The sequence below is a fragment of the Chelonoidis abingdonii genome, chromosome 22 (genome assembly GCF_003597395.2).
Source record: "Chelonoidis abingdonii isolate Lonesome George chromosome 22, CheloAbing_2.0, whole genome shotgun sequence".
Taxonomy (NCBI): Eukaryota; Metazoa; Chordata; order Testudines; family Testudinidae; genus Chelonoidis; species Chelonoidis abingdonii.
In genome coordinates this window covers 9,258,292-9,279,693 of record NC_133790.1, presented here as the reverse complement: position 1 = coordinate 9,279,693, position 21,402 = coordinate 9,258,292, and the positions used below count along the sequence as shown (strand labels likewise).

At 45.8% G+C, this 21,402-nt stretch overlaps 1 protein-coding gene across 15 annotated transcripts in view; it reads left to right on the top strand.

Annotated features, from left to right (window-relative positions):
* Positions 1 to 21,402, top strand: part of NCOR2 (nuclear receptor corepressor 2) — a 428,298-nt gene that overhangs the window by 143,291 nt on the left and 263,605 nt on the right. For all 15 annotated transcript variants that reach the window (XM_075060010.1, XM_075060008.1, XM_075060007.1 and 12 more), the window contains exons 3-4: positions 783 to 910; positions 15,136 to 15,316. In XM_075060010.1, the coding sequence (XP_074916111.1) occupies positions 783 to 910; positions 15,136 to 15,316 (309 nt within the window). The remainder of the gene's footprint in view (positions 1 to 782; positions 911 to 15,135; positions 15,317 to 21,402) is intronic.

Sequence of the window (21,402 nt, the reverse complement as noted above, 5' to 3'; positions counted from 1 at the left end):
AATACGAGTAGTAATAATCTTCCTTTTTGGAAGATAAACTTTAGCCAAACACAGATTATTGGGTTCAAAGCAGGGGCAACTGGGTGAAACGTAATGATCTGTTAGACACAAGATGTTAGACTATAGGATCTAATGGTTCCTTAAACTCTGTGGGTCTGTTGCGCTGAAGGTTGATAACTCTCTGCAGAACTGTATTGAAACCAAGGAAAAGTGATCTCCTATTACAAACATTTTTCATCACACCTGGTTTTACTGTATAAAGCCCCTGTCTGCCTCCCAAACCCCCCACTTGACAAATTGTGGTTTCACCACATGACTGTGTGCTGTACTGTGGGGGGATGGCTGTTTAACACTTCTGCTGCTGGCCTGGCAGAGGTAGGCCTGCATCCTTTCACAGACGATCAGCTGTCCCCTTGAATAGCAACAGAAAGATGTAAAATGCCTGGCAGGGACCGGAGTTGGGGTGGGTGAGTAATAGGAACCTATATAAGAGAGACCCTCAAATATCAGGACTGTCGCTATAAAATCAGGACATCTGGTCACCCTAATCTTAACCCCAACATGTGTTTGAGGTTCATTGGTAAGGCAGCTCAGGGACCCTTGCACTGCTTCCCCTTACATAGTGGATAAAGAGTGCTCAGAGCTCCCCAGGGAATTCAGTCTGGCACCTGGTGTTCTTAAATGAATATCACACATAATTTGCTGAGATGTAAGTGCAAGTGATCGTGGTCTTCTGAATATTTGATATCCGCATAACAGCTCTCTTTCTATGTTTGTTGCAGGATGTGGGTCTGTTAGAGTATCAGCATCATCCCAGAGATTACACTTCCCACCTACCACCTGGATCTATTATGCAGCCACAGCGGAGGAGGCCTTCCTTGCTGTCTGAATTCCAGCCAGGGAATGAGAGGTAAGGAGGCGGGCATTCTACCCACAGAGTCTCCTCCTGGGGTTTCTGTGTGTCTGAATTCCTCATTTCTTCTTGTTCGTACAGCTCTTGGAAGGTGCTGAATGCTTTGTAATACCTAAGCCTATTATTATGAGCTCCATGTGTTTTAATGTGGTTTATTATACTTGATGATGCAAAAGCTCTTCTGATTTTTCCAGTCTAATTCAATCCTCATACTCATTCCTACATCCCAAATGTTTGGAAGAAAGGGCCTTGTGTGTCTGGGGCTGTCCTTCCCGTTTCCAGTGGATGCCACTGCTAAGTGGGAGGTCACTGGGCCTGCGGGTGTGTGCTGTTTCTGGTTCTCTGTGGATGCTAAAGCCAGAGGAACCCTCGAGAGTCTGAGCTAGAAAACACTAGAATAACCGGTGTGTGCTCTCTCTGTTCCCTGGGCCAGACTCTGAGTTCAGTTGCACTGGTGCAAATGTGTAATTACTGATTTATGACTTGTCCCTTTTTCACAACTCCTTTACTGTCCGCTGGGTAACTGTAAACAAGAAAGCAGCAAAGAGTCCTGTGGTACCTTATAGACTAACAGACATTTTGAAGCATGAGCTTTTGTGGGTGAATACCCACTTCGTCGGATGCATGTCATACTTTAAACAAGAATGCTTCCATGAAGCTGTGCATTGGCTCGATCAGCTCTGTCGGTTTCTTTGAGTGGGAAGTGAATGCAGTGTTTTTGGTTTTGGTTAAGAGGAATTAGAGGAACAAGACTGGTCGGTTTCCATTGTTCACTTCCACTTCTTCTTTTGTTGCTCTCATCCTGTATTTTTTAATTTTTCCTTTCCACTTGCATCTTCCGCTCCTTTCATTCTTGCCAGGTCCCATTGCCTTCCCATCACGCTTGCCGATAACCCCAGGGAGAGTGTGCCAGGTGTTTTATGTGCGGCTCAGGCAAACACAGAGTGGCTAGCAGTTTTGCAGATGCACTAACCACAGAAGCTAACCAGTTACAAAGGCCAACACTCTCGCTCTCTTGGCAAAACACCACACTCTCCATGTTACAGTTTCTCTTCTGCATTTGACACCGAGTGGTCTTGGAAAAAGTAGTCTGGAAGTGAAATACATACTGTAGAACAGTAGACTTATGCAAACCAGTGTTTGAGTCTTGCTATTGGGTATGTCTAAGTGCAGTCCTGAATCACTGAGCCCTCAGTTATGGCTGGATCAGAAATACATTTCTGCTTTTCCAAAGTCATAATAGTTAGAGAAACAGAAAAATAGATTAGGTCATCAGGTTCATTCCACGGTAAGTGCATGAACCTTTTGATGGATCGCTCCAGATTTTGGCCAGAAATGCCAAAATACTCTGTTTTCCCAGCAGCATGGGTTCTGACCAATGAAGTCGAGACAAACAAGCGAGAATTTGACAATAGAACACAGATTCTGAAATTGCCCTTTGCCTCTGCTAGCATGGTGATGTATGTACTTGGGATGTGGACTGAGTGCAGGCCTCAGGCACTTGTGCAAAGAGGTTGTGTCAGCTCTGGTGACTAATAATCCGTCTCTCTGCCAGACGCATTGTTTTGACTTGCTCTGATTTCTCAGTGGTAACTTCTCCATTGTGTAACACCCGAAAACAAAGTTGGAAGTGGGCCAGATCAGAACCATTTATCTGACTCCTCTTCTGTAAATTGGACCTGGATAGAAACTAACTTCAGTTTTTACAATTATGAGTGTGCTGTTGAGGTTTGGCAAAAACCTGAACTGGACCTACCCTTTCCTGGGTGTTTGCCCAGTAAGAATTCATGTTTCAAGGCCCTGAATGTATTCTTTTTGCATTCATTTCTTGTTTCTCTGTATAACAAAATACCAGAGAGAATGCAAAAGCAGCCTGCTGATATGACTGACTGACTTTTTTACATGGGCCGTTCTTAGAATACCAAATGCAAAAGGGGCTCAGAAACATCTGCCTCTCATATGCTATGTGATATATACAGTAGAGCATATCCTGTGTAGTGTGGTCATGGACTCATAAACTTTAAGGTCAGAAGGGACCATCATGATCATCTAGTCTGACCTCCTGCATTCTGGCTGAATTACTGAAGTCCTCAAATCATGATTTAAAGACTTCAAGTTACAGAGAATCCTCCGTTTACACTAGTTTAAACCTGCAAGTGACCCAGGCCTCATCCTGCAGAAGAAGGCAGCAATTCGGCAGCAGGTCCTTCCCTCCGAGAGAAACCTGCCGCCGAAGAGCCAAACGTGCCACCCCTGTCCCTTGCCTTTGTTTTTAACCCTTCAAGCACTGATTAAAGAAAAGATGGACGGCATGGGTCCTCTGCTCAATGGAGAAGGTGAGCTGGTAACAGAGGATGATAGGAAGGTGGAGCTGCTCAGTGCCTACTTTGCTGCAGTCTCCTCACAAAAAATTGCATGACGGGATGGCTCGCGAAGTTACTGTAGACAAGGGGAAGGGCTGCAGATTGAGATAAGCGAAGAACACGTCGGGGATCTTCTGAATTTGAATGAATTCAAATCAGTGGTGCCTGATGCTGTTCACCTCAGGGTACTGAAGGGCCTTTGTTAATGTTAAGTTTATCAATTAATTCCAAAACCTCCTCTAATGACACTTCAATCTGTGACCGTTCCTCAGATTTGTCACCAACAAAAGCCGGCTCAGGTTTGGGAACTCGCTGATTTAGGCTGCAGATCCAAAAAAGGCAGTATAATGGGTATCCCAAGGGCATCTCCGTATGAGATGGGGGCATCAAATCTAACCCTTTAGGAGTAGGAACAGGAGTAGGAGCATTGGCAGCAGGTCAAGGGATGTGATCATTCCCCTCTATTCAGCATTGGTGAGGCCTCATCTGGAGTACTGTGTCCAGTTTTGGGCCCCACACTACAAGAAGGATGTGGATAAATTGGAAAGAGTCCAGTGCAGGACAGCAAAAATGATTAGGGGACTGGAGCACATAACTTATGAGGGGAGGTTGAGGGAACTGGGATTATTTAGTCTGCAGAAGAGAAGAATGAGGTGGGATGTGATAGCTGCTTTCAGCTACCTGAAAGGAGATTCCAAAGAGGATAGATCTAGACTGTTCTCAGTGGTACCATATGACAGAAGGAGTAATGGCCTCAAGTTGCAGTGATGGAGATTTAGGTTGGATATTAGGAAAAAGTTTTTCACTAGGAGGGTGGTGAAGTACTGGAATAGGTTACGTAGGGAGGTGGTGGAATCTCCTTCCTTAGAGTTTTTAAGGTCAGGCTTGACAAAACCCTGACTGGGATGATTTAGTTGGGGATTGGTCCTGCTTTGAGCAGGGGATTGGACTAGATACCTCCTGAGGTCCCTTCCAACCCTGAGATTCTATGATCCTGCGAAATGCAAACCAGGGCTGGGGCACTACCTGGGGGGACTGCCCTGCCAATGCGCTTGATGGTGTTGCTGGCTGGGGGTTGAGGTCCCCTCTTGCCTCAACCCCCGAAAGGGAAGGGATGCTGACAGGTGAGTGGAGGCCCCCAGGGACCCTCCCTTTGTGATGATTGAGAGCCCCCAAGAATTGGCAAAAGATCAGTGGGCTGTGACAGCTCTGGGCTGTCCCCTGATTGGCAGCCTTGGATGTGATTTGACTAAGAAAGCTGTGGCCTGGTTGAAACCCATGTCACGTGTCCTTGCCTTCTTCCACTCCGTGAGCACACTGACACTGTTAAGCTCAAGAGGGATTTTAGCCCAGGGCTTGGGAATGTGAGGCCAGATTGTCAAAGGTATGTAGCATGCCTAGTGGGGTTTTTTTTTTTTCTTTTTTCCCTCCCCGTCCAAAAGCGCCTGGGTGACTAATTGCCATTGAAATCTATCAAACAATTGATTTCAATTGGAGCTGGGTTTCTAGGTACTTGTGAATATCCCGCTAGGCACTTATCTGCATCCTTAGGTGCCTAAATACATTAAAATATCAGACCCCATGGGACCAGGCCCCCCTCTCTTGTTGGTGTGAAGTTCGTCTCTAAAACAGTATCCCAGTGAAACAGCTGTAGACGTGACCCTTTGGGCACCTTGCTCCTGGACCCCAAGTTGTTTCGTGTGCTCATCTGGAGTGTACGCTCCACTTGCCTGCCTGAAGACTGCCTGGCACCTGGAATCTGGTTGGAATGTTTATTAAAACAGCATTTTAGATATAAACCGCTGCACATAATACAATAAATACATTCACGTTTTAAATAGACACAACTCCCCCAAAGATACACTTTTTAAAAACACACACTAACAACAAAAGATTAACCCTTCCCTGAAATCAATGACGCCTTTGAAATCACCACCTCTTAAACGATATAGTAGAACCTCAGAGTTATGAACACCAGAATTACAAATTGACCAGTCAACCACACACCTCATTTGGAACCAGAAGTACACAATCAGGCAGCCCCAGAGACACCCCCGCCCCCTCCCTCAAAAGGCAATACAGTACAGAACTGTGTTAAACATAAACTACAAAAAAGAGAGAGAGCAGCGTTCTTCTTGTGCATAGTGAAGTTTCAAAGCTATATTAAGTCAATGTTCAGTTGTAAGCTTTTGAAAGAACAACCCTAATGTTTTGTTTGGCGTTACGAACAACCTCCGTTCCCGGGGTGTTTGTAACTCTGAAGTTCTACTGTCTATGAAAATAAGATTAAAATAATCTTCGGAGTCATTTTGATTAGAAAGAGCCTCTCTTTCACGTACTTTAATTACTAGGAGAGGTACCATTGAAAAAGGCAGAGAAACATCCCTGTTGTCTTGCCCTCTGGCTGCAGCAAGTCAGGGTGGTAGCCTGTATCTGTCACAGTGACTAGTTTTGGTTTCCCTGGCACAGAAGCAAACCCCAGTGCTGAAGGGAGAGGAGCAGCTCAGGAATCTGGGCAGCTGAGTCCCCTGTGGCAGGTTGAAGCAAGGCGCATCTGTAAGCACTTTGGCTTTGTTCCGGTGTTCTGATGGATTGGCTGCAAGCGGAGGCAGCTGGCTCTCAGCACGCAGGGCTTTGAGGGATGACAAACACAAATCATGTCTGTGAATTGGGGGGTGAGGGGGATGGGAAGCACAAAAGTGTGCTCTGTCTGAAAGGAAGAGTCTCATCCCGCCTTTGGTGGTGTAATACTCTGCCTGGCACACAGCAGCGGGAGGTGTGAGGTACTTGTTTATGGATTTCTAGGCTGTTGCCCCCCCACCCCCCTTTCATTTAGAATATACTGAAAGGAAACAGCCTGTCTGGTGTTGGCTGCTCCGTCTGACACTCTGTCAGAATCACTTTTCCCTCCACGCCCTTAAAAAAAAAAAAGTGTGAGTGAGTCTGGTACAAGTGGAAGGTGCCAGACTGATGGCCCTGGAGACTGAGGGGCTGTGTTTATTCACAGAACAGATGCAGCCCAGACAGACTTCGCCTCACTGCCTGGCCAGCATGCTGAGCACCTCCAGCCCAGAGGAATTCATTGTGAACCCATCCAGCGCTGGCCTCTCTGGAACCGCCAGTTGGGGCAGTCGGATTGGTGCTATTGATGCTGCTCCTCTGGAAAAGGGCTTGATGCAACTTATTTGACATAGAGGGAAGGTGTGGCCTGGGATTTAGGAGACCTGCCTTTGTTATCTTGGGCAAGTCCTCTTGCCTCTCTGTGCTTTGTACACTGTGGTGACACCATTGACCTACTGCACAGGTGTGTTGTAATGCTTGTAAAACCCATTGAGATTCCTTGGACTCATGTAGCATCTTCCGCCTGGGATTGTTATTGAAAAGGTGGTTATGACTGGTGCCAAGGCAATGTCTCTCTCTACCCTGTTGATTAGTCTATCTTTGCTGCTGAGGAGTGGCTTTAGGAGCTCAATGTAATGGGAATGGGCTATAGAGCATTTCATTGTGAGGATACCAGTTCAAATCCAGCGGAGCCCTAGCTTCTTGCCTGGGATGGTTGGTTGGTGCTGGTTGTGATGGTGGTGGGCTGTTTGTGAGGTGGACATTGGGCACCCTGTTGAGAGAGATTAGTTTGATACCAGTTGTGACAAAGAAGGGCTTGCAGATGTGGGTAGTCAGGTCTATTGCCTGCCCTTTCTGGTGGTAGGACTGTAGCTGTCTTTCACATGAACCTTTCGGAAGGGTTCCTGGGGACAGGTAGTGGTCAGCACTGCTGTGCCCCAGAGCATGTGTCTCCAGGGAGGAGGGATAGCTCAGTGGTTTGAATATTGGCCTGCTAAACCCAGTGTTGTGAGTTCAGTCCTTGAGGGGTCCACTTAGGGAACAGGGGTAAAAATCAGTACTTAGTCCTGCTAGCATAGGCAAGGGGCTGGACTCAATGACCTTTTGGGGTCCCTTCCAGTTTTATGAGATAGGTATATCTCCATATATTTTATATATTCTATTGTGTACTCTTTGGATCTCCACAGCATTGGGGTGGTGCTCACAGGATTTCCTCTGCTGCATCAGCAGGGCTTGGGCAAAAAGGTTTTTACAACACGTAATACATCCTGGAGCTGTCACCTTTCTGGCACTGCTCCCACTGCCTGCCATGGTGGGGCATTGTGCTGTCCTTTTGACCTTCCCATGCATAGCAGCCTGGACCTGCAGAAATTGCTGCTTGGAGTAGCTTCTGACACTTCCCTTTGCACAAGCAGGGTAATACCCATAGGGAAGGGAGCTTCTCTGGGTTTTGACCTAGGAGGAAGTGTCCACGCACTTTGTGGATGGCTAGGAACTGGCAGCTCTTTTGTGATCCTGACTTGAAGGAAGGAAGGCTTGAACCCTGTTGGCGGCATTGCTCTGGGGAAGTCACCTCTGCATTTCATCTCACTGATATGCTGCTTTCCCTGACAGTTTATTAATTGCAGGATTTTTCTTGGAAGGAGCTGTAAGACTTCCCCTTAGCTTGTTCAGTTGACTGTGCCAGCTGGAACGCAGGAGCTAAGAAAAGTATTTCAGGATCTACTGTTGGTACAAGTCGTACCATGAATACTTGCAAAGGAATGTTCTGGCAAGATTACAGGGCTGAGTTTATTTTTTTTTTTAAATTTTAATCTGCAGGAGAAATGAGGATAATTGGGTTGAGTGTTGCGTGGCAGGTGGTGTGTGTGTAACGGTTTTTAGTCAAATTTTCTTATTAACACAAGAAAATTTGGCTAGATAATGGTTTCACTGGGAGAAATTGTAGCTGTAATGTACGGGACATGTGTTTATCTGTGGTAAAGTGAGTCGCTGTTTTCAGGGGAGGTAGATTATATCACCAGTTTGTGAGCCATGCCCTGTCTTTGCAGTTTCTCCACCGAGCAGAGATTCAAGTTTTAAAGAGTTCACTCAGCACTGACGTGAAGTATGTTCCCTTGGACGATAATGATTTTTAGGGTTTGTTAACCAGCTGCCAGGTTTCTGCGGCAGTCAGAAGTAGCCACGTGTGTTACAGAATGAGGGAGGGTCTAATTACTCTGTTTATTGAATATGATTAATCCCCCTGACTGATGAGCCCAGGGAGTTGTGGGAGTTGGAAACTTGTGGAAAGCCGCCACAATATGCAGCTAAGGAAATAATGTGCAGTTTTTCCATCTTAATCGGTTTCAGGCCAAATGGCACCAAATGTTCCAGAATTAACAGCGCGATTGCTCTGATTTTATTTACTCTGCTTAATTAAGGTCCCGTTTTAAAGGTGACCCCCCACACCTCTTTTTTTTCAGCTGAAGGCTGTAATGCTGGCTTCAATTCACTCCATCCATAGCTAAAATTTTGCCAAAATCCAATGTAGGAAAATAATGGATGAAAGCCACAGCTGGTAACATCTGGATATTGGTTCCCTATGTTAAGATCCTCTCCAACAAGCTTCTTCAATTCCCACTGAAGCTAGGTTGAGTTAAGGTGCTCAGCAACTCAGCGGATCAGGTCCTTCAAAGGGAGAGGTTTTCAATATAGCATTTTTATTTTTTGTAAAACAGGCACCGGAGTCTTTCTCTGTGTCTGTTTTACTTTAGCCCTTGTTCTCCTAAGGCCTGGATTCAGATGAAGCTCAGGTCATGATGAATGAGCATGGTAGTATCAACGTCATAATTTACATACGTCTGTCTCCTTTGGCATGATGGGAGAAGATTGTTCTGAGGAGAAGTCCTGGGCTTTGTGTGACTGAACCAGCGTGGCTTGGTTAGAGTAATGCGAGGAAGCTTTCACTACTCTGCCTGGTTGATATTTTGCTTTCCTCAACACTGAGCTGTTCATATTTTGGAATGAAAACTAGAAGTGTAGGGTTCTCATCGTTATGAATTTCGTCCCATAGGGCAAACTCTTTTGCATTGCCACTTTGTGACGTAGTGATGTTTGTATAAGTCATTTCATGAAGCGGTTTCGCTGTAATGATATGCTGACCCAGAGGGGAAAATAGTCTTGCAAGGTGTGTAACTCCCCTGGTGACATTGGGAAGACCCTACAATCTTCAGGATAATTGCTGGCCTCTGGGGTCTTGTCTGCATTTGAGAGATGCAGTACACTTGTGCCATTGTTGTTAAAACTAGTTCTCCTCCCCCAGTGTGAACAAAATTGGGAGGAGCCCTCACATAGACTGGCTGCTGCTGACATTGTAAACAGTATAGATAAAATCCTGGCCTCATTGAAATCAGTGGGAGGTTTGTCATTGATTTCAGTGGAGCCAGAATTTCAAGCTGTGTCTTACAACCCTGTTTCAGTTTCCCTAGTGTAGAGCTTGGAGATTATGGTTAGGAGAGGGAAACAGGACATGACCCGGTGTGGGGCTGTCACCATTTTCAATGACTAAGTCACTTCTGAAGAAAGTCTCCTAGATTGGGAACCCATGTGTAAAATGATTTTTCTGATATATATTTCAAAGAGAAATTGCTAAAGTTAATGGGTCCAAAGCATTACCTGCTTTGGAAATAACACATCTTTTATATGATCCTCATTAATCTATGTGCTGCCAGCAGTGTTCTGGGCACTTCCATGTAGCACTTCCTGCTAGATCTCTAGAAAGGATGTTTTTTCACAAAAGTCGGGGCTACAGACTGGCTTTAAATTAAAAGCGACGCTTCTAGCAACTTTACAGAACCAGTCCAGGGTGGGGGGGGTGGGGGTGTGTGTGTATGATGAATTTCAACTCTCAGGATTCTCTTTGGAAGTGCTCAGAGCACTAGGATATCTCTTGGGGTCGCCGACAAAGACCAGGCATGCACCAAACTCAGAGCTGGGGGAATGTGCCATGTGCACATATCAAAATCCCAGCTCGGGGTCCCTTTTTTTGGGGGGGAGGGGGTCTACTGGTGTTGAGAGTGTCCTTTAGAGATAACACTTCCATTTAAATAGCGAGGAACTTCATTACTGCCAGAGGAATGGTGATAATCGTCTGAAAAATATGTAATGGTGTTAAGGGTTTGGGCCTCATCCTCCTTTTTGCTTCCCCCAAGGTTAACAGCCCATTGGAGAACATGGTTATAAAAGATTTGAACGAGAACCCAAAAGGTTCAGTTGATTTGAGGAGCAAAATTATGTACTTCTGAGAGACACTGAGGGCAGCTTTAGTTAATGCAAGAACTTGATTCATTGTTAATTATTTTATTTTTACAGTTTGAAAAGTCCAAGCTCCCTCCCTCCGTGGGATTTGACTTTGCTAACAAAACAAATGAGAAGATAAAGTCAAGTTCAGCTCAGGTCTTCCCTGGCCTCGCTACTCCCAGGGTTCCTTCTGCTCAGCACACACCCTAGATCGTGTTTCCCCTAGAGGAAAACACACTCAACTTCCTTTATGTCCAACTAATGACACCTTAGTTAGTGAAGCAACAAAACCCACATAATCCTTTCCTGACTATTTCAGGCAAACATTGCAAGCCTGTTACAACCCCCCTTTTATAAATGATACTGACTTAAAACAGCCATGAGTATAGTATGATAAAAAAATCTGTTTGTAGAAGGGCATCTGCAATAATGCCTGACACTGCAATTTGATGAGCACCCTCAGTACGCATTTGATTGCACTGGTAGTTGCTTAGTAATTTGCATGAAATCCTAACAGTTTATACTTTACTAATTCCAAGCGTCAGTTGCAAAAGATTAGCCCGTTGGTGTTTAGTTACTGGTTGTGCAATTGAACATGACATTAGAAACGTTCTTTTCCTTTAGTATCAGAGGGGTAGCCGTGTTAGTCTGGATCTGTAAAAACAGCAAAGAGTCCTGTGGCACCTTATAGACTAACAGATGTACTGGAGCATGAGCTTTCGTGAATGAATACCCACTTTGTGGGATATTTACCCGTGAAAGCTCATGCTCCAAAAAGTCTATTAGTCTATAAGGTGCCACAGGACTCTTCTTTTCCTTTAGCAAACTGGAAATTTCTGGAATGAAGTGCCCAGGTGGGTACTATTTTGGAGAAAATGCAGCACTCACTGAAACAGAATGTAACTAAACATTTTTCTGGCTGGTGTTATTTTTACTTGAATGGCAGTGCCATTGCTGCATAAAAGTCCATTGTAAAGATCTCGCTACAGACGTGAACGTGGAGAGTGAAAGGTGTGAAAATTTCTAGCCATAGGATTTTATTTCCTAACAAGAAAGGCTGAAGGAGTTATATTGGATAAAGTAATCTCAGGAGCAGTTTGAAATTCCTCAGGATGAAAGTCAACAGAAGTTCCAGTGGATGTGGAAATAGAAAGAAAATAGCAGTCTATAATGTAATAGTTGCTTGGCACAGTATAGGCCTGAGTCATGATAGAGAACTGTGTTCTTAAAATTGTATTCTTTTATCTTTAAAAATGTCTCAGTGTAATGAATACGTCTGAATCTAGGTTTGTGGGAGTTTTTGCACGTCTAAGGCTTCAGACCAGTCCCCTCGCAATTAGCAGCTTCTTGGTAATATATGCTTTAAGAAAATAGGAATCTGATGCTCAAAGGTAATTAAAATCAGAGTCTGGGTGTTGAAATATTTTAACACCCTCCCAGCTCAGCAGTTGCTGTTTGTTATTTAGTGTTAGAGCAGAACATGAAATGTTGAACTGCAGCTGTGGGTAGACAGAATTTGCACCAGGGACTGGGCAGAACAACAGGAAACTTGAGAGGTGCCACCGAGTGTATCAGGGTTGGCTAGAAAAGCGCTGTACCATTCAAGTAAAATGATCGGTATTTCAGAGTCTTAGTTTGAAAAGTAGCTACGTAAATGGCAAATTTCCCCTCTGCTACACTTGGAAGCTTAAGTGGGAAAAATAATGCAAGTGTTGAACTGATCTTTATCCTCTTATCTCCTCAGCTGAGAGTGAACAAGCCACATTTGATTCCTGTCTGTATATCAGCAGAATTGTTTACTGAACTCCAGCAGTTTCGCCTGTGCCAAGCCCATGGCAGACAATGGGGGTTGTCACTGACAGTGTAGTTTGGCCTGCAGAACCTTTGTTACCGGTGGTGATATGCAAGAAGGAAAACTCCTGGCTTGATTCTTGGAACGCACGCTGAGTTTGCAAGCCCAACGGTTGTGGGGTTGGGGGCTTCTTTAACTCATAAACTAAATGCATTTGATATGGAAACCCACTGATGCGTTTACAGAAAACTTTCACATCAAATTGACTGAATGTGATTGTTTTCAGGAGGATCCCTCCTCTAATTGCTTTGGGCCTGACCCAAAGCCTGATGAGGTTTTCCCCCCCCGATTTTTCACCCTGTTTTTGTATCAATCAAGTAACTTGTTTTATTAGGAAAATACATTACACTGCATGAGATATATATGTATTATGATAATACATTAGTCTGTGTGTATATGCAAAGCTGTCTGTTGAAGTAAAGCTATATGTATTAGTCTAGACCAGTGTTTCCCAAACTTGGGACACCACTTGCGTAGGGAAAGGCCCTGGTGGGCCGGGTCCATTTGTTTACTTGCCGTGTCAGCAGTTTGCTGCTCCAGGCCAATGGGAATTGCAAGAAGTGGCGGCCAGTACGTCCCTCGGCCTGCCCCACTTCCAGCAGCTCCCATTGGCCTGGACCAGCGAACGGGGAGCCACGATCAGCCGAACCAGCGGACACGGCAGGTAAACAAACCGGCCCGACCCTCCAGGGGCTTTCCCTGCACAAGCAGCATCCCACGTTTGGGAAACACTGGTTTAGAAGATGCACACAATAAGCAAACAGGCACACATGCAAACTCTGAAGTGGGTGCTCATCTGAACATACTGATGAATCTCATGCCCGCCATGTACGCATTTCAAGCTGTTACCAGATAACGGTTTAAAGATCTGACACACTAAAATGGGAAGAAAACGAAAATCTGTATCAGATTGTGGTTCAGAACACAAGGAATTATTCAAAAGTTTAAAACAAAAACAGGCGAAAAAGATTAAGTCGAATGTATGTGCTACAAATGCTGTGGCCCAGTTATTAAATGTAAATATTTATAGGCTAATAGTTCTATGTCTACAACAGTAAACTGTTTACTCAAATGAACAGTTTATTGGGGGATTAGAGATGTATTGTTTTCTTAAACTCAGAGGTGGCTGTTTTAGTTTTGTGGCAAACCACATTGAATTCCATTCATCGAAGTATTAATCTACTGCGGGGTTCTCAAACTTCATTGCACTGTGACCCCCTGCTGACAACAAAAATTACTACGCGACCCCAGGAGGGGCACCGAGGCCTGAGCCCCCGCAAGTCCTGCAGCCCCAGACAGGAGGGCCAAAGTCAAAGCCTGAGCCCTACTGCCCTGGGCACAGGGGCCAAAGCCAAAACCCCAGGGCTTCAGCCACAGGCAGGGGGGCCCTGTAACCTGAGACCTGCCACCCAGGGCTGAAGCCTGGGCAGTGGGGCTCAAGCTTCAGCTTCGGCCCTGGGCCCTAACAAGGCTAATGCCAGGGTTGGCGACCCCATTAAAAAGGGGTCATGACCTAAGTTCCCTCTAAGCCGCATGGCTGTGCAGCTGCCTGTTAAGCCCCGCGCAGGGGAGAGGCGCCCTTCCCCACCAGCCCCAGCATAGACCTGCCCCGGTCTTATCACGGCTGGGGGAGAGGAGCTCCACTCTCAGCCCAGGCCTACTGGAGCTGCCAAGGTGAGGAGCCCGTCCCCACCTGCCAAAGTGCGGACCTGCCCCAGACTCGCCATGGCTGGGGAAGAGGAGCCCCTCCCTCGCCTCAGCTATACCAGAGTTGCCATGGCTGGGGAGAGGCGCCTCTCCCCCAACCCCAAACTGCTGCGGCGAGAGAGGGCTGCGGGGTGGGGGGGGGAGTCTTTTTTTTTTTTCCTCCCCAGGGCAGCCTGTACCCTGAGCCCCTAATCCCTGGCCTCAGCCCCACCCCAGAGCCCACACCCCCTCGCACCCAAACCCTCTGCCCCAGTTCTGAGCTCCTTCCTGTGCCCCAAGCCCCTCATCCCTGACCCCACCCCAAAGCCCGCACCTCCCGCACCCCAACCCTCTGCCACAGCCCTGAGCCCCCTCCTGCACCCTGACCACCTCATCCCCCACCCCACCCCAGAGCCTGCACCCCTAGCCAGAGCCCTCATCCTCCGACACCCCAACCCTCAGCCCTGAGCCCCCTCCCGCACTCTGAACCCCTTGGCCCCACCCCCACCACATGAATTTTATGTGCACCAATATGAAGGTCACGTGTCACACACCACCTCCATATTGGTGCACATAACAAAATTCATTCTGCACGTGGACATAAAAAGTTAGAGGGAACACTGGTCACGAACCACTTTGGGGTCCCAGTCTAGAATTAGAGAACCGTTGATCTACTGAATATTCCTGCACCCCCCGCAGCCTTCCATCCACCAAAATAAACCTCGATATTTACCCAGCAAAATTAAGATTTTTTTTCCACCGCTTTTTACCTGTTTTTGTTATTGTAGTAATAGACATTGATAAATTCATGGGAAAAATTAAATAAAATAAAAATCAAAAAGAAAGGGCCCTACAGATAAACCATTGAGGACAGAGAAATCAAGTTACTTGCCTAGGACTATACAAGAAGTCATTGGCAGAGTTGAGAAATGAATCCAGATCTTCTGAATTCCCATTTGGTGCCATTTCCACCAGTCCATCTTTTCCCTGGATAGCCTGCCGTGGGGGGAGTGTTGTGAGACACAAAACTAAAGAACACAGGTTTTTAGCTGCCTGGGAAGTGTAAATCAAGTTGAATGCTTTATCTTCCCGTGACAGGTTAAAACCCGTTAGGAATTCTGAATGTGGAAATGCAGAAGCCCTGTGCCTGCCAGAATGGCTGCTTGTGACTCTAAAACTGCTTCTCGCTTTCTCCCCAGGTCGCAGGAGTTGCACCTGAGAGCCGAGCCCCACTCTTATCTCTCGGACATGAGCAAACAGTCAGAAATAGAGTTCATTGAAACAAAACGACCGCGGCTAGACCTGCTGCAAGAGCCGCTGCTGCGGCACTCGCCTCTACTCAACCAAAATCAGCAGGGAGGGATGGAAGATCTCTCCAAGGTAAGGAAAAGAGCCCCACACAGCCGTAGGATACTGAGCAGGTGCAGACCCTATGTTACATGGCGCCTGTGGGAATTGCGTTTGCTTTACCATCTGACTCCTACAGGTTGCCTATGGGTAAGATTAAGGTTTCATCAGTCACTTTTACTAAAAGTCAGAGACAGGACACGGACAATAAACAAAAATTCACGGAAGCTTGTGACCTGTCCCTCGTTTTTACTAAAAATAGCTGTAACAGAAGGGGCTGACTGGGAGATGAGAGCCTGAACCCTGCTGTAGAGGCGCCCACCAACTAACAGCTCCAGGCTCGCCACCCTGGTCTGAAGCAGAAAATGTCACAGAGGTCTCTGGAAATCAGACTCCATGACCTCTGTGACAGAATCTTAGCCTTACCTAGGGGGCCTGTGATTCTCTAGTTCCTTGAAGGCTCCATGCACCATTTGATGCAATACAGGTATAGCTCACAGGCTTGATGGCACTAGCGTTCTGCTAGATGTTGTCAGGTGCTAAATAGCGACCTGGATGCCCTGTTCTGAGGGGTGTAGGTTTTCATTGTAGCTAATATAATATGCATGTTTTAGACATTCCAGTCGCTAGAGCAGCTTGACGCTGCCCTTGACCCCATGTGACATTGGGAAGCCCGGCTCCTCTGGATATTGGGGTCTCTGATGTAATTTTACCTGATCTCTTTCTTTCATCCTGTCTGTTGATTTGCTAGCTGTGCGTGAAGGGTTCTGTGATCGGCTGGCGGCTCTGTTCCCCTCATCACAGTTGTACTTCCCTTGCAGTGAACATTTCTGAGCCATCTCGATGAAGGAGAATAAGTTACACACGCTGAATGGCGGGTAGAGCAGCCCTTTATAATCTTACACAATGAAGCCTCCCTCATCTAACAAAATAACTCATTTATCTGAAATGGCACTGCCTCCCTGTGTAACAACTGTGATTTAAAAATCCCCAGCTTAAATGAACTCCTGCTTATTTGGATCAGTTTTGGTGCTGCGTTTGGGTAAACAACATTTCACTTTTCCCTCAGTCTGAAATTCGGTCCAGATTCATGTCTCTCAGCGTTGGCAGGCAGATGGCATTAGCCTGATAGAGCCATAGCTCATTTTTATGGTGCATCTAATTCTGGGCTGTCGTTATGAGTTCTTTAGCCTCTGAGCCCATTGATTAATAAAATTGGACCCAAGTTGCCTTGAAAATGAATGGGTTAGGTATCCAAATCTAGGGGTACTGTGTGTGCATTTCACGCTAATTCCTTTCCCGCTTGGGAGTAACAGAACATGGTGATTTCTCCTGATCTAGAGGCATGGGAAACCATAGTTGCAAACCTCTAGTAATGGAGATGCCACCTAAGAAAGAGAATGGCATTGTTTGGCTTCCGAGGGAATCTCATCAAGCTGTCCTGAGTGGGAAAGACATGTAGTTTCAACTAGCAGGGTGCAAAGCTGAAGAGAATGAGGATGCTCAGAGATCCCAAGGACTATTATGGTGGACCTCCCTGGTGGTTGGGGAGAAGCTCTGGAATGAAGCTGATAAAACAGGTGCTCTGATGGTTCAGATCCCTGTATAATTAGTGAAAAGCAACGGAGTCCTGTGGCACCTTATAGACTAACAGATGTATTGGAGCATGAGCTTTCGTGGGTGAATACCCACCTCGTGTATAATTAGTGAGACTCCGTTGGAAACATGTAGAGCAGTCAGCACTTAATGGCCAGTACCATGCTGTGGGACTAGGACACCTTCCCCAGGTGAATCAGATCTCTCCCCTACAGCCTTATAGACTCATAGACTCTAGGACTGGAAGGGACCTCGAGAGGTCATCGAGTCCAGTCCCCTGCCCTCATGGCAGGACCAAATACTGTCTAGACCATCCCTGATAGACATTTATCTAACCTACTCTTAAATATCTCCAGAGATGGAGATTCCACAACCTCCCTAGGCAATTTATTCCAGTGTTTAACTACCCTGACAGTTAGGAACTTTTTCCTAATGTCCAACCTAAATCTCCCTTGCTGCAGTTTAAGCCCATTGCTTCTTGTTCTATCATTAGAGGCTAAGGTGAACAAGTTTTCTCCCTCCTCCTGATGACACCCTTTTAGATACCTGAAAACTGCTATCATGTCCCTCTCAGTCTTCTCTTTTCCAAACTAAATAAACCCAATTCTTTCAGCCTTCCTTCATAGGTCATGTTCTCAAGACCTTTAATCATTCTTGTTGCTCTTCTCTGGACCCTCTCCAATTTCTCCACATCTTTCTTGAAATGCGGTGCCCAGAACTGGACACAATACTCCAGTTGAGGCCTAACCAGCGCAGAGTAGAGCGGAAGAATGACTTCTCGTGTCTTGTTTACAACACACCTGTTAATGCATCCCAGAATCACGTTTGCTTTTTTTGCAACAGTATCACACTGTTGACTCATATTTAGCTTGTGGTCCACTATGACCCCTAGATCTCTTTCTGCCATACTCCTTCCTAGACAGTCTCTTCCCATTCTGTATGTGTGAAACTGATTGTTCCTTCCTAAGTGGAGCACTTTGCATTTGTCTTTATTGAACTTCATCCGGTTTACCTCAGACCATTTCTCCAATTTGTCCAGATCATTTTGAATTTTGACCCTGTCCTCCAAAGCAGTTGCAATCCCTCCCAGTTTGGTGTCGTCTGCAAACTTGAGTGTGCTTTCTGTCCCAACATCTAAGTCGTTGATGAAGATATTGAACAGAGCCGGTCCCAAAACCTTGATAATATTTTCCTTTGAAATAACCCTTCCTGGGCACCCTAGCCCCTTGCATTCCACAGCCACTTCTGTACCAGAAAGTATCATCAATGAGGAGGTACTGTGAGCACCTTGGAGTTTTTCTTTAACACCACTGGAATGGAACCACATTTGGCAGCAGCTCTGCACTGGAAAACATGTCCAGCTGACTGCCGGATTAGATATCTTGTGATGCGGTGGAAAACAAACCCTTCAGTTATGTGGTTTAAAGCAAAAAGCTCTTATGGAGAAACTGTCACAAGCTTCTCCATCTACACATTATTTCATTCAACACTTTTGAAGGCCAAGACTATAACAGGGTTAAAAAAAATAATTAGATAAGTTCATGCAGAATAGGTTCGTCAATGGCTATTAGCTAGGATGGACAGGGATGGTGTCCCTAGCCTCTGTTTGCCAGAAGCTGGGAACGGGTGATACGGGATGGATCACTTGATGATTACCTGTTCTGTTCATTCCCTCTGGTGCACCTGGCATTGGTCTCTGCCAGAAGACAGGGTACTGGGCTAGATGGACCTTCGGTCTGACCAGTTTGGCCATTCTTATGATGTTTTCCAGTGAGAAATATATAAGCTAAGCCACTTGGAAGCGTTAGCTAATGAGTATAGGGAGAGCAGTTGTTTCTTGTTCTGTGACACATCTTATGGTCATTTTCTGGGAGTGTCAAGTGTTTGTTAAAAAAAATAGAGCAGTGAGAAATATGCTCCTACTGGAAGGATTTGAAATTTCAGAGTCTGTACTGAGAACAGGATCTGCTATTTCAAACGGTGGGAATCTTAGTGGAGCCTGAAATCATCATTTGACATTTCTTTTTACTCCAGCACCCAGGAAGTGAAATTAAGTGATCTTTCTTAGCCCCATGCTATGGATTGCTGATTGTCCTCAGCTCCCATTGAAGTGGAGGGGAGGTGAGGGCTTCCAACATCTTGAAAGCCTAGCACAGGTGTGGTGCTAGAACCCTTAATCCCAGAAGACCCATCGTATGCCTTCTCAGAGCCTTACAGACCAAGTTGGAAAGGACCTCCAGGTTTATCTAGGCCATTTGCCCCCATAATAGAACAAGGCCGTCTTCTACCCTAAACCAAGAAAGGTCACCTTTTGGCACTTGCTGGTGTCAGTGTACATCTAAAATAACTACTAGCCTTCATGGAGTTATTCTAATCCATTCTTATATAGGCACCCCATCTTGCTCCTCTCATTAAATCTTCAGCGATATTTTTCATTCCTGGCAGAGTTGCACTGACTTCTGATCTGAAGTAAATCTTCACTAGTATGGCCACCCTCTGCCTGGGTGTGTCGCCGAAGGGAGTACCTCTTCTACATGCTGGCCTGGGATTCTCTCTGTTTGCTGCCAGTGACTTCTTCATGAGTGACTGTGAAGATCCCTTCTGTGGATGCTGTCAGCTTTCCCATGTAGCACCTGTGACTTTGTGAAATGGCACATTGTGTATGTGTCCTTGGGTCCTTGTTGCTAATCCCCGCTTAGCACTGTCCTTGCAGACACTTGGCTTTTGCTGTCACACTGCTTTTTTTTTTTTTTTAGCACCACCTTGGTGTTCCTACTTATTCATCTTACCCCTTGGTTCTTACAAGTTTATCTTTGCTAGCTTTGCTCCTTCCTCCTGCATGTGTTTCATGTGCAGAGCCGGATGTCTCCGTTGCTGTGTATTCACCAGCTATGCAGACGAAAGTCTTGAGTCTCTGCATTGATCCTAGCAGAGGAGGAGATGTTCATGTACATATATAGATATACATACATAGGCAGCGTGGCTGAATCTCTGAAAACTAGAGATAATACTGGCCTCCTTTGGGATCTAGTGGAAAAAAAAATTACAGAAGAGCTGGGTGATGGTATTATTTATTTATTTATTTATTTATTTATTACTCAGAAGCTCCCTTGGAATTGCGACTTCCGTTGTTGGCGAGTTCTTTTATTGCTTATGTTTGTACATGAAACGTTTTTGTTTCAGACCAATAACTCCTCGAATATTCATGGGGAAGGAGTTTTATGAAAAGGTGGTGGCACCCAGGCTAAGACATAGATTTGACAGAACTGAAGTGTTCAGAACTAAGGGGGTTATGATTTGATGTAGATTTAAAAAAAAAAATTTAAAATGACCAAACTAACCCTTTTAAAATAAACTCGTAATGACACATTCAGGCGAACGATTGACTTGCCAAGTTTCACCCTGACTGCACATTCCCGAGACCAGATTGCAATAAATTCCTGGAAAACAGGCTTTACAGTGGAAAAGGCAGTAGGTCATTAACTAATGCTTTGAATGCACCCTGCAAGGGATTAAAGACCTCTTCTAAGGAATTCGATAGTCCTATTCCCTGTGTTTTCCTATTCATTTCTCTTCCATTGTGCGGTGTCTTGGCAGTGCCACTCTGAGCTAGACTTCCTCAAACAAATCTCTCCCTTCCTCTGTGAGAGGCAGCCTTGGGTTTAGAATGTAACTAAGTGGAGAAATTCAAGGTTAGTGACCCTTACAGGCTCAGCTGGCCATAAATCTCAAACTCCAGTGACCTCTCACCCACTCAAGTCTCACCCACGCTATGGCCCAGCTAGAGATTCAGGTGAGGTGTCAGGAGCGTGATGTCCGCAACCTGCCCTGAATTTGCTAATGCAGCTAGTCGGAATGGTTAGCTGGTAAACTACCAGCTGTGTTTTCTCTTCTGTGTTTTTCTTCATGGCTTTGTTATGGGAACGTTCATCTGTTTCTGGGATTAACCTCTCAGAGTTTCCAGTGGGCTGGGTCTCACCGTTATTAATGAAACTGGCTGGAACTTGTGTTGACCTTGGCAGAGGCCCCAGTTGGCTAGGAGGTGACTGGCAGAAGCATAATCCCTAATTGAGTAATCCAGCACAAGGGGGTGTGGACGCCTCGGCTCTTTGAACTTTGAAAGCTGTGGCATTCAGGCAGGATGCGGAGGAGGAGCGGGGCATTCAGAAACTTGCTGAGCCCCGTGGCCTGCCTTTGAATTCATGAGGAAAAGTGAGGTGACACCTCTGCTCCATCCGCTTGTTGGTAAGGGGTCCATGTTGTGGGAATGGCCCTAGAAAGCCACATTTGGGGAGAGCTGCATTCAAACCCAAGGCCCTCTTCCGATTTAGTACTTTGGAACAACAGTGCAAAATGGCTGTGTAATAAAACAAGTCTGACAACAGGAACTGTCACCCAAGTGCCTTTCTGTAGCCACTGGGCTTGTCGCTTGTACCCAGAGCCTCCGCTCGCCTTCGACTTCCCCTCTGCAGATTTCGTTTAGACCACGTAGATCCAAGCTTAGTAACTAGGGCTTCTTTTAA